A 13,186-nucleotide genomic window follows, 5' to 3' on the forward strand; every position below is an offset into this window, starting at 1 on the left:
AAACACAAATACTCTTTGTTGGTCAAAATCCTCCGCCTGGAATTAACATAGTTACGGAAGCAACATATTTAGGTATCAGATTAACCACTCCAATTATTAATATTCCTAAAATTAACTATAACCCAGTATTAAAAAAGGCTAATTCTACGTTAGAACGTATTGACCATTTACATTTATCATTATATGGGAGGAATAACATCTTGAAAATGCTAATCTTGCCAAAATTTTTATATCTATTTAGAACAGTGCCACTTGAATTTCCGCTAGACTTTTTTTAAACAGACAGAAAAAATTATAGGGAGATTTTTATGGGGCTATAAGGGTAATCGAAGAGCCTACAAAAAATGATCTTACCAAAGATAAGAGGAGGATGGGCCACCAGACATCTTTTGTTTTATTACTTGGCGGCTGCACTACATTACATATCCCCATTAATTATTGGTAATAAAGCCCCGATATCATTCGCACACACCCCATCGATCTATGAATTTGCACTAGGAATTAAAGCTAGAGGGCATCTTCTAAAAATAATAGAACCTAGCTACTATAAAAAGACAAAATTTAAGATGGTATCTGCAGCATATAAAATATGGAAAATCATCAGAAAACTTGCTGGGATCCCAAAATTATTGAGGTATACTCCCTTAAGTTCATCACAATGTTTTCCTCCCATATTTAGAGATTCTACCACGAATAGATGGTGCAATTATGGTATTATTTATCTGGGTGATTTATGGACAGAGAATCGCATATCTTCATTCTCTGAACTTCAAACTAAATTTAATCTCACAAGATATGATTATTTTAAATGTATTCAGATTTATAGTTTTTTGAAGTCAACATTATATAGAGATCGACAAGATCTCCAAAAGATCCCTCTGATTGAGAGTCTCTTTTCTAAAAGAAAGATAGGTTATTTTTATGAAGTACTCATGAAGTTCCTTCCGGATGATTTATCCATGACTCAACAAAAATGGCTAGTGAAGTTGGGGAACAATGTGTTGCTAGAAGAATCAATTGAGTTAGCTAATTCTATTTTATTTACCGGTAGATCACGCACACAACATTATATGATATTGTTCGATTTGTACTACACCCCAGCTAAGGTAATGAAATGGGGTGCCACAGCCGGTATCTGCTGTAATCGGTGTACCTTGATTGGAGCAGACACTATACACATGTTTGCTCTTTGCCCCAAACTCACTATTTTACTTTCAGAAATTTATCCAGATTACTTTAGGTTATACATTAAATCTAACTCCGGAACTGTTATTGTTTGGACTCTCATCAGATACTATAGGAAAAGAACATCAGTCGTTGATCTTTATCATGATGTCTGTATTTCGGGCATGTATTACACAAGAATGGATCAGTGCAGACCCACCTTCCTTTTCTATGTGGAGATCTCGTTTGTTGGCTAAATTCAATTTTGAACTTGCTATCTATGCAACAAAAGGACGGAAAAAAAAACAAATGGGGATTAAAATTTGGGCGCCTATTCAACATTGGACCCAAGGAGAAATAAATGGGTAAAGTTAAGACACTATTCTTTTTGTTTTATGCAAATGTTATTTCTTCTAATGTAAAAGTGGTCCTACTTTGGTTTTGTTCTCTGTTTTTCTCTTTTTTTTTTTTCTTTTTGTTTGACTCTGGAATTATGTTACAAATGGTTCTGACCTATATGGTAAATTTTGGGCATCACAAATGCCTCATAGCAAAAAAAAAAAAAAAAAAAAAAAAAAAAAAGGTAACTTTTATGTACTTTTTATGTTGTTAATCTGACTTATTTGCAATAAAAAAAAAAATTTAAAAAAAAAAAAAATGAATGAGGATTGGGGAGGCGCTCCCAGTCGCGCCGGATACGCAGAGGCCCTCAGTGTCTGACACGACGCTGTGGAGCTACAACCGCCATTGGTCTGGACCCGGGAACCGGTCCGCTCGGAGGCCATGAAGCCAGGGTTGGAGCCACCAGCACGGGAATCACAGGGGCCCCTCCATCTGAGCCTGCGGGGCCCGTAGGCGCGCTGGCAGGGTCAGGCCGCCCAAATATTATGCACATGGCATCATAAAAGTCCTTGCCCCAGAAAGTGAGGTAAACACGGAGCAGATCCAGGTGCCCGCTCCGCTTCAACTTCTTGTGCTTTTTGTGGTGCCTTTTACCTGACTTTTGAGACTTTGACAAAGAGGACTATGAATCACCAGAGCAGTGCTTGCAAGGCGCCGCATGGCTTGAACCCAGAGGGCTTCTTACTTCACATCCTAACAAATAAACGGAGTTGACAAAAGTTGAAAAAAGTCTGTCAAAAGATGACTGATCGGGGCGGGCTGGCTGGCGTGGAAAGAAAGGAACGGATGTCAGCGCGTTGATGTGGCAGTTATATTGACGACGTGGACCTCACGATGACGACTACGTCACATCGAGTCGACAGACGTGCAGGGGTCCTGCTATGAAAAATCTTCCGGATCCAGGCTGACGCCTGGAAGTTCAAAGGTAAGGAATCTGCGGATAGATGTCTCTACCGGATCATCTCTGTGATAAAGAGATGGTAAATACAATAGGGGGGGTGAAGTGAATGTTACCTCCTATGGAAGGTTAGGCGGAATGGCCGATACCACGGAGATCCAATTTGAATCGCACCTCCTCACCGGGAAAATAATTGAACTTTTTACTCCAGTAGGACTTTCAACAGAAAAGAAATTGGTGGCAACATTTACAGCAGGCCCCAAGACCGGCTTAACTTTAAGTTTTCAGCTCAAGGGGCCATTTACAGGAACCCTAGGACACCAAACTGAGTGATACTTCCTGTTCTCTGTCATGTTGAAGTGATCCACAGAAGGATACCCCCAATCTGTAGAAGAGAACTGTTGTCACTTCAGAATGGAGTACCCCCCCCTCTTTGTGGGCCCAGAGGTGAATGAGAGCATGTGCTCTCACACTGAAGGACTGTTGCAAAGCCATCCTGGGCACCCCCAACTTTTTAGCCGACGGATACTGGTGGTAACTGACTGACCCAGGGTCAGTCAAAGGCCCAGTGCTGGGTACACCTAGGATTAGCATGACCTCCCCTATAAGGCACTGGTAACAAATAGGGCAGGGTGATTGACACTACCTTTAAGTCCCTAGTATATAATTGGGCATGGCAGTTTAGAGGCCAGCAGGCCTTTCTGCACTTGCATGTGTGCACTGCTTGAGCCAGAGGTCAGTTTAAAACCAGCCACGTGTTTCAGGACTGCTTTTAAAATTCAAATTGTGCCCAAACACAACTTTGCACTTTGGAGCACGTAAAAATTAATGAATTACAATGCTTTGGCACCGTGGGTACCTCCTGACCCTCCACTAGGTATCCGAGGGTTAGAGGGGTGGCGGGGGATAGTGGAGGGGGGGGGGTTCAGGTGATTAGAAGGAGGACCCTTATAAAATGAGTTAATAACTACTTGGGTTCAGTGAAATTGCACATCGATTTTGGGAAGCACTTTAATACAATGTGGAAAATGAAATGTGCAATTTCACTGAACCCAAGTTGTATAAAACTCATTTTATAAGGTAGCTTTTGTGCTCGGCGTTTTGTGTAGTGAGGATCTGCAATATGCTTTACATGTTCAGAACCCCTAAAGTCTCCCCTACATATCTCAGTGGTGTGGGGTCTTGCAGATCTTTTCTGGTAGATATAGGCAGGCAGGGGGGGATCCTCAGATAGGGCAGAAGTGTGGCGTCCTACTGCTTTCTCGCAGTGCAAGAAGCAGAAACATAAAATGGTAAAACTACCATTTTATGTTTCTGCTTCTTGCACTGCGAGAAAGCAGAAGTGCCTGGTTGTGGGCGGGCGGGTCTGCTGTAAAGCAGGGGAGGCATAGCTAAGCCAATGCTGTGGGCCCTGCCTGTTTGGTCTGCCCTTCAGGCACTGACAAAACCAGTCATGCGCACACTTCCTTTTCTCTATGTAGGCTGCATGCAGCAGCCTACATAGGGAAAATGACCTCCCAATATGCGCCCAGCTGGGCGCTGTCCACACCAATCACATCACTGCCATTGCAGTGTTGTGATTGGCTTAGGGGAGGTGATGAAGGCTGTCTGCTGGTGGCTGCCTCCTGTTCAGGAGAGCAGCAGGAAAACGTGGGATTCGGGACCAGGCCAGGAGCTGAGGTGGCGAGGGACACGGGGGATGTATGTTTTATTTTAATTAAAGGACCCCCGCCATCACCCCTCCCACCCATCCCCCTACCTGTCAGGCTAGCCTTGACTGAAAAATCCAGGGTCATCTTTCTCTGCCCTATACAATAAGACATTGACATGGTAGGGGGACCATGAAGGTATAACGTTTAAACATATTCTCTGTGACATTTTCAGACACCAGTATACAATTGTGCACCAGGATCCTTCATTAGGAAATCAAAGTGACTGCCATTGATCTCAGGTCACTTGAACCAGATTCCAGAGAGCTAGTAACCCCACACTTCGGTTTACTCACATCACACTCATATCTATAACGCCTAGTGAGAGAAGCACTGTTTACATAAGCTGTGAAGGTTATAGGAGCGCTACATACGAGCACATTACGACTAGAGATAGAGCTACTTTGACCTCCATGAACAGAGGGAAGAGGCCTGTCTCTTAATGGTGCAGGGCTCCTCGTCAATATTCTTATCACGTGGTCACGTCACGATCTATTGACCTCTCCCTATATGAAATGCTGATGCGCGAGCTGATGAAGAGGCTGGAAAGCGGATGGTTAATCGAATTTTGCGAATGGATATGTATCAGCGCTCGAGTGATTTACTGAAAAGTAGGAAGGTGGAGTTTGCTAGAACAGGAAGAAATATAGTCTCAGTAATGGAGTAATTTGTGTACATAGGTGTAAGTAGGAAAAGGTACATTCTAGAGAGGGAGGTGGTGATCTAGAATAAGCAGCAAAGTTCATGTTTTAGTACTAGGGTGATGTGTTGAAGATGCCAACTTGATCTGATCTAAGCAGGAGGTTATGTAAACAAATGGAGGAGAACGTAGTCTTTAAGAGTGATACACAGTGCTTAAAATGGGCCGGTTCAGAGTACCAGCACTTTTTTATTTGGAGGGGGAGAGTACCGGCAATTCTCAGAAAGAAGCAGGTACTTTGGGTACAGAGTACCTGCAATTCACTATTTTCATTTCAAGCACTCACTGGTACATATTAGTCAGAAGTAGGTGAAGATATATTGAAGAGTGGGGGATATGTTCTCAAACGTTTATTGCAAAGTGGCTCGGGCATTCGTCTGGATGGGGAGGGGAAGGCTGTATTAAAGAGGGTATATACATTCCACACTGTGGCGGTTTGGAGTAGCAGGATACGATCTGCTAAGGAGGTGATATATCATAAAACAATAAGTGAAAACGTTTTGTGTTTGATAAGAGCGCGCGGGGAAGGGCTGTACTCTAGGCCGCATGTATACATATGGATGACAGGGATGCAATGTACAGCCTCAGTGGGAATATAGTCTAGTGTGGGAGTGATGTATTGTAGGGCGGAAGAGGGGATATTTAGAAGAGCTGGGGTGATATCTACCAGCAGCAGAGGATATATTCTTGGAGGGTTTATATATTCGAGTGGCATGTAGAATATTTTCTAGAGCTGGGTGACTCCGTCACCCTCCTGCTAGAACCATATGACAGAGGAACCTGCGGATTAACAGCACTTTGCTATATCTTACACTCAAATAACTGGACAACCAAACCATCTCATTTCAATAGCGATTGAATTTTTCCAAGGCTTTCTGGAGAGAAAAGCTCTCAAGCCAATTATACGCAATGCTTTAGAATGCAAAATCAGAACAATTAACAGAGCATAAGGGAGTAGTCAGAGAAATAAAATACGCCCTGCTTGAAACCAATAAATGAGGGAGTGTGATGAGCGAGCTTGGGAGTTGTTCAGGGGACTGTACTTCCGATCCTCCATCCTTCTTTCAGTCATTTTCCGTCTTTGCCTCTTCTTTCCTCCTGACCCTTTTCACCCTTCAATACATACTTCAGTCTCGCCCTCCTTCTTTCAACCATCCTACCTTCTTTGCATTGCCGTTGTCTTCCTTCGTATCTCCGTCCATCCATGCATCCACCAGTTTTCTTCTTTTTCTTTACACCTAGCCATCCTTCTATTCAGCCTCTCATACTTCTCTTCAATCATCCACAATTCTCCCCTTCAGCCCTCTTCTCTCCATCCTCCATTCATCTTTTATCTATCTCTGTATCCGCCCTTCTAGCTATCCATCTCAGTTTATCCATTGTTCTCTCATCACACCCGCCCTTCCATGCTCTTCTGTTTCATGTATTCTTTCACCACAGAGCTGCATCATTCGATCTTCGCGCTGCTCCCGTTTGTAGACCAGCACTCTCCAATCAAATGAAAATAAGCTACAAGCAATAAGTTTGATGTTTTTAGAGAAAAAGAAAAAAAAATGTTTTATATTAATCTGAACTGCCTGGATGCACTCCCCAAGCTGCTTAAGAGGGGGCTTGTGACACCACGGTTGGAACATGTACACTAAATTTATTTTTTCCTTTAACTTTGATTTTTGTTAGTGCGATTAAAACCATTTATTTAGAAACAGTAAATAACTAAAATATTGATATGTACCAGAGGAATGCAATGTAGCCCGCAGCACACCATGGGATGAAGCGCTGAAGGTGATGGGTGAGAAAGGAAACATCAGAAGCATAACCTACACTGGGAAAACCTGTAACTGCATGATTCTGAGGGATTGTTCCTTTAAAATTAGGAGATGGTAGTGTCAGCACAACAACCAGTAGAGTGGTATGGCAGATTCTGCCCAAGGCGAACAGCCATCTTAGAGTATGCACGCTCGAGCAGTTTGTTCAGAAAGAGGCGCATGTCCCCTTCTGCTCCTTTTATTTTGTGCAGAGCGGGGTCATGAAGCGTCCAATTCGGTCTTACTCAGTATTGAACCTCCGGCCTGAAAGTTACTACGCAATATACTCTGGGCGGTATGTGGGCAGCTTTAGGCTAGAGCCGTTAACATTTCAAAACTCCCTCCTGATCTGAGGAGACATTTTATCAGAACTACAGTTTTCTAGCCCACAGAGGTCACGAAATGCACATCCTGGGCAGCGCCATGAATACAGCATTTGCAGTGGTTTATTCACGCAGTAGTCACGACGAGCCCTTTTTAGGAGATATATAATCATCTACAAAATGCACTGGCATTTGGCAACACTAGCTCTCAGAAATTTCAGAAAGAATTAATTCTTAAAATAGCACAATATATCCTGTGGAGTTGAATAAAGCTACAGCTGCTGCCTGACATGCTTGCACAAAGGTGAACAGACTAGTTTGAAACTGTTTATTTATTTACACAGCACATCCCTTCTTAACTCAGTGCAGCAATTGTATTCGTGGAATTCAAGAAATACCAGCTCAGTTTAGTACAAACCATCACTTGTGAAAGTGATGTGCCTGCTGCATTATTTGAAACTACAGCACGTTAGATGTACCGTGCTTCAAGAGGAATACAAAATGAACTCCACCAAGAGTCCCCTGCTTGGAGTGTATCCAGTGGACTTTTAAGGGTGTTGTTCAAGTGCCTTGTGGGAATTGTGGTTCCCAACCTTTTAAAAACCATTTTGGAGATTCCAGCCCCTTGGATTGAGTTTTGGACACTTTGGACCTGCAAGAGGAACTCTTGGAAGGAGTTCTCCACTGAATCCTGCCTGCTGGAGGAAGCTGTACTACATCTGGTGAGAAATCCTCCAGGAAAGTTTCTAAGTGTGAAGGTAACATTTTGACCAGGGCTCCACTGAGGTCGACCTCAAACTTGGACTTTGTACCGGTCAGAAGCAACCAAACGTCCACAGTGGCACTATTGGTTTCGAATGACTAGAAATAATTTAATCTAAACATTTGTATAGCTGGTTCCCTACAGTGGATATTTATTTCATTTTGGTTTTATTTTAAAGAAAGAAATATTTCCTATTTTTACAAATTGATGTTGTATTGTCTTAATTATTTACTCAATTGATGTTTTTAAATCCTTTACACAACTGTCTTTGAAGTTAAGCCTACCTGCTCGCAGGCAGGCTACCAAGGGTTGAGCATGGGAATAATTTTCTAAGACCTATTCTGAGCCATGTAATGTGTTAGTGGTATTATTGCCAGTGGAAGATGCATATCGGCATTACTAATAATCCACTTTCCAACAGGGACACTGCCAGATAGGCTACCATCTGACAAATTTCTCTTGCCGTGCCCACTGCCACAAGAATCTCCTCCCAACACTCCACGGGCTGACACCACTCTGCTGATATAATAGATGGTAATGGTATTGTCAAACAAGACCTGAATGCCCCTGCTTCATACTGAAGGGAGAAATGCCTTCAGAGCAAGGTAAATCACCCGCAGCTCAAGCACATTAGCAGACATTGTTACAATGCAAAACAAAGGCCCAAAGCAATCAAATTGCCCATGTGGATTCCCCTGCCCAGTGAAATGTATGGGACCAGTGCAGCCTACACTTGCAAAGGGCTAAACAGATGATTCACCAGGATGCTGGAGGGGCGCATCAATCAGTGCAGGTAAACTGACTGGGAAGGTGTGCACCTGAATTGAGACTCCCTTGACATTGGAACCCTTGCAGTCACAGGTACCACTTGAAAGGCTCTAATCAACCATGAAGCATGCACAAACCAGCAGAATGCGCAAGGCTATGCGCCAACGCAGATAAGAGATCTTTAGGACCACAAGATATTTTGGAGTCCAAAATCTCTCAATTGTCACCGATTACCCATAATCTTCTGAGGAGCAAAGGTCTTCATGACGGTCATGTCGAACACTACACCCATAAAGATCAACCTATGTATTGGAGTGAAGTAAGACTTTTGGACATTGATGGTAAAGCTCAGGTAGTAGAGAAGAGTCATCATGCACTGTTTGGGTCCCACAGCACCTCTCTAAATTTTCGTCCCTGAAGAAGTCCATCTGATAAGGGACGAAACGTGTTGGCTGTGTCCTTGTCTCTGCATTTAAAGCGCAAGAAAAAGAATTAACAAAACAGAACTTTCAGTAAAAATCTTAAGTTCTGTGATGTCTAGTTCCATTACTGTGACATTGTTGTAACTCTGCCTCTCTATTCTTTGGAGGGATACACTCACTGTAGAGAAACTTTATATATTTCTTTTATTATTGTATGTTTGTGCTTCTCGCTTTACCTTACATTGTATCAAATTTGGGATCTTCTGATGATTGGCCCTAAGAATGAGAACCTAATATTTGAGGGAAATGTACAGAGTGCGGCTATACTATGTTACAGTTGTTCTGGCAGCTCTGATATTAAGGACAAAGAGCACATGCAGGTGGAAGGAGAATAGTCTGGGAAGATGTATAGGAATGGTAGGACGTAACTCTTGCAGAACCTTTCAATGGCTTTGCCATTTGCATTGATTGACACTCTTTTGGTGAAATGTGAGAGACCCTACCCCATGGAAAGAGTGGTTTAAGTGAGAGAAGTGTCAGAGAGGCTTTGAGGCAGCAAATCCAGCAGCCTGATTTGCTGCTCTTGCTTCTTTGAAGGAGACCTTTTGACCCACACCTGCCTTGAAAGAAGTGCTACATTTGCTGAAGTGTCTAGACTGACTGACAGGGCATTCTTCCAGGACTGCTGGTCTCTTGTAGCTCCCTGCACTTTCTGCATAGCTGAGGGAATTTCTCCATAGGTAATGCCAGGTCCAGCGAATAGGCTATTTCCTTCCTATTTGTGAAGCCTGCCATGGATGAGTTTGCTCATCAATAGGTGGGTACATCACAATGGCCTGGATATCGCCTGAAATCCAAGCATGTTACCATAAAGTGACAGCTGTGTCGATGGATCAGATCATGGTATCCTCAGAATCCAAACCGTACATCGTAATCTTTTGAGGCATTCAAGCCATCAGAGCAAGGAGGGGGAGGAAGAACATTAATGACCTCACTGAATCATGATCATCTCTGTCCCCACAGGCCACATTAACTATGGCTATTGCGACAGAGATGAAGAACACTTCCTTTAATGCCCAAGAGGCTGTTCTCCACTGCAAACTCGGACCTTCTCTTTCCCTAGTTTTAGGATTTCCACCAACTTACAGTGTACTGCAAGTAACTATACAGTGCCAGAAAACAGCATATGGGGTGATGTCATGGATGGGGCAGTTGTCCATGACATCTTAGGTACTGAGGCCTGAGCCTCTGTGGTCAGGAGGCATCAGTGTCTAGGTTGGAGACATCAGAAGGAGGGATCCAGAAGGAGGAGTCCGCCATTTGGGAGTGACCAGACGTAGGTCCCTCACCCAACCTAATGATGCCACAAAGTCTGACTCAAAAGTACTTGACAGTATGAATCTTCTATAACTTCAGAGTATGCTCAAGGGATGAGGCCGAAATTGGGCCATGACTCCATACAAACCCAGGAATGTTTCCTTGAAGATAAGGATTTCTCCTTTCCATCGTGTTGTGTGTTTTTGTGATAAGATCTTTAAGACCATTCACTCATGGGTGACTTAAATGTAGAACAAGGGGTATGCTTTAGTCCATTTCTCTGGGTCTTGGTAAAAAATAAATGGACTCGTGCTTTCTAAAGAACTGCGGGTGCATCAGGAAACACAAATTGCAGCCAGCTGTGCTGTGATAAAATCTAAGACAGCACTTGAAAATGTGTGGATCTGATAAAACATCTGCCTTCGGAATATATACGGCAGAGCTTAAACCCTAAACCTTCGGAGGGGATGTAGTACTTAGTTGCTGTCACACCTGAGAGAAATATCTGGCACTGAACCACAAAAGGGAGCTCCAGACTTTGTACAGTATCTGTGGAGAAACTGGACGGACAGTCAGAATTTTATATACGGTTGGCATCCTGCCTGGCACGTGAAGTCAGGACCTGAACCACATGGCACCACCTGGGGAGCTACTGCTGGAAAAAGCTGTTCCCAGACAGTCTGATATTTGGGTGATTCCCTAAAGATAAGGGCTCTACAGGAAGATATATTCATTACAAATGATCAAAATGTAGCTATTTGTTGCAAGTAAACTTTGTAAATGCATAAGCAAGTAATCTGTGTGATTATCTATTATGTGAAAAAGATGTACTCCAATGCATTTACCCAACCGAAAGAGTTGTGTGCATATCACAGCATTTCAAGTTGAATGTTTAAACAAAAAAAAATAGCTAAAACAAATTAAAAAGAAACCAATTTACACTGACATTTCTAGCCATAAATGGATTAAAGAGTTTCAACTAGTAAGATTTGTAATGCTTTTATAGGTAAGTCCATACAAATCAGAGTTCACCAGACATGCAGAAGCTGCAAACTTGCCGCAATCACGGTTCTTCTTTAATTTGAACAACAATCTAATAACATAAGATATTCTGCCTTAAGAAAGCCCTGCCTGCTGGCCCCTGGGAGAAACACGTGTCGGCTGTTCTTTGCTTTTGCACATGCTTTCGAATAAACAAAAACGACTATAACCGAGTACTCTACTTCCTGTATATACCACATCCAATACGAAACCTTGGGATTTATTTACCCTGCAAATTCATAAGATCAAGAGGGCACAAACCAATCACAAACGTGAATACTTAACTTAGAACAGGTGGTCTCTGGGTGAAACCACCATTTTGGTATGTGCTGCAGTCCAAATTGGGTCCTGACAACATTGTGTGTGAATTCTGGTAACACCCATCATATTTAAAGAATCTCTAATGCTTTTATATGACCGACTACCAACAGTCCATTGTAATACATATTACTGGGGGTTGCCAGTGATATTACGGACCTGTCACTATCCCCTCAATTCTTTACAGATGAACATTGTGCTGGCATACCCAATAAATAAGGCTCGTAGTTTCCATTTTCACAGATATATACAGATAAATACCGACAGAATATATTTATTTTCTGGTCTGTATTTATTTTTAAATATGGATAAAATCTGAAATCTGGTGCTTTTTTAGGAGCTTCAATATTTTCTGCCATGATGGTCAGGCAAATAGTTGTGCAGATTGACAGGTAAGGGGGTTAAAAAAAAAAGAAAATAATTTTAGTAAAGCATCACTCAGCAGTAGATATGCACAAGGTTGATACTGAAATTTACATATTTTCTTATAAGTGCATTGATTTATCTTCTGCGCGTATTCATATAATTGAAACCTGGCAGGAGTTCAAGCATGAGTGCATATTTATCCGTTAAATAAATGTGGAAATACTCTATTTTCAGCTTTATTTTTTCTCAAAACACAAAATAAATATGGATACATACAGATAATAGTAGCAAAAAATAAATATTGATAAAAACCAGACGGAAATGTCAAAAACATAAATACCATAAAACCGGGAGCCCTACCTATAAAGAAACAATCGGAGTGAAAGCACAAAACACAACTTAACCTTACCTTCGATAAAGGTATAAGGAAATCAAGTTTGTATGAAAGAATCACTCTGGTTAACAATACCACAAACACGACGTATGCAGAGTTCTCGAAATCCGTCAACTGGACCTAGGCAACAAAATGTCAAAGAAGTTTGCTTATAACCAGCAGGTGGCATTCTGTGTATGAACTGAAAGTGTTGTGTAAATTTTGTGATGCAGAAATGTTACCTCCATGGGCCGGAATTCTACTCTCCACCCGATATCTGAATTTGGAGGTGGTGGTTTAAATCTCATAGTCTGCCAATTTGTAGACTGGATATTCTAAAATGGAAATAAACATTTATTTGTACCAGCATCATTTACCATGTCCTCCATACATGTAACTAAACAAAATGTACAAAGAATTTGTCACTTAAAGGAGTATACACTTAAGTCATTAGCATGAGACCGTTTCTCGTAAACCTAAATATGTTGGATCAAAATAGGCAAGGCTACCCCATGTAGTTCTCTTTTCCCCACTCACCAGAATTAACATTTCAGTCAATTGGCTAAATATTACTGCTTGGACTCGGGATCCAGAATGGATGCCCAAGTAGGCTAATCATTTCTGCATAACCTGTAAGAGTAAAATGGCTAATTCTATTTGTTGACCTTGCTCGTTTTTAACTCTCCTTCATTATGTTTTCCTCTTGTGATAGAGCCTGTATTCACAAACGGAAACAAAGACCACATAACGGAAAAGGTAATATTGTTTCTAGTTATGCAATACTAGAACACTCATGAACAACCTACCCACAACCCCA

At 42.0% G+C, this 13,186-nt stretch overlaps 1 protein-coding gene across 1 annotated transcript in view; it reads right to left on the bottom strand.

Moving 5' to 3' along the window:
• GCLC (glutamate-cysteine ligase catalytic subunit) overlaps nt 1-13,186 on the bottom strand; it is a 291,987-nt gene that overhangs the window by 81,537 nt on the left and 197,264 nt on the right. The window contains exons 11-12 of the mRNA XM_078647946.1: nt 12,612-12,704; nt 12,406-12,510 (exon numbers count right to left, since the gene is read on the bottom strand). Of these exons, the coding sequence (XP_078504072.1) occupies nt 12,406-12,510; nt 12,612-12,704 (198 nt within the window). The remainder of the gene's footprint in view (nt 1-12,405; nt 12,511-12,611; nt 12,705-13,186) is intronic.

Source organism: Lissotriton helveticus, chromosome 6 (assembly GCF_964261635.1).
Source record: "Lissotriton helveticus chromosome 6, aLisHel1.1, whole genome shotgun sequence".
NCBI lineage: Eukaryota > Metazoa > Chordata > Amphibia > Caudata > Salamandridae > Lissotriton > Lissotriton helveticus.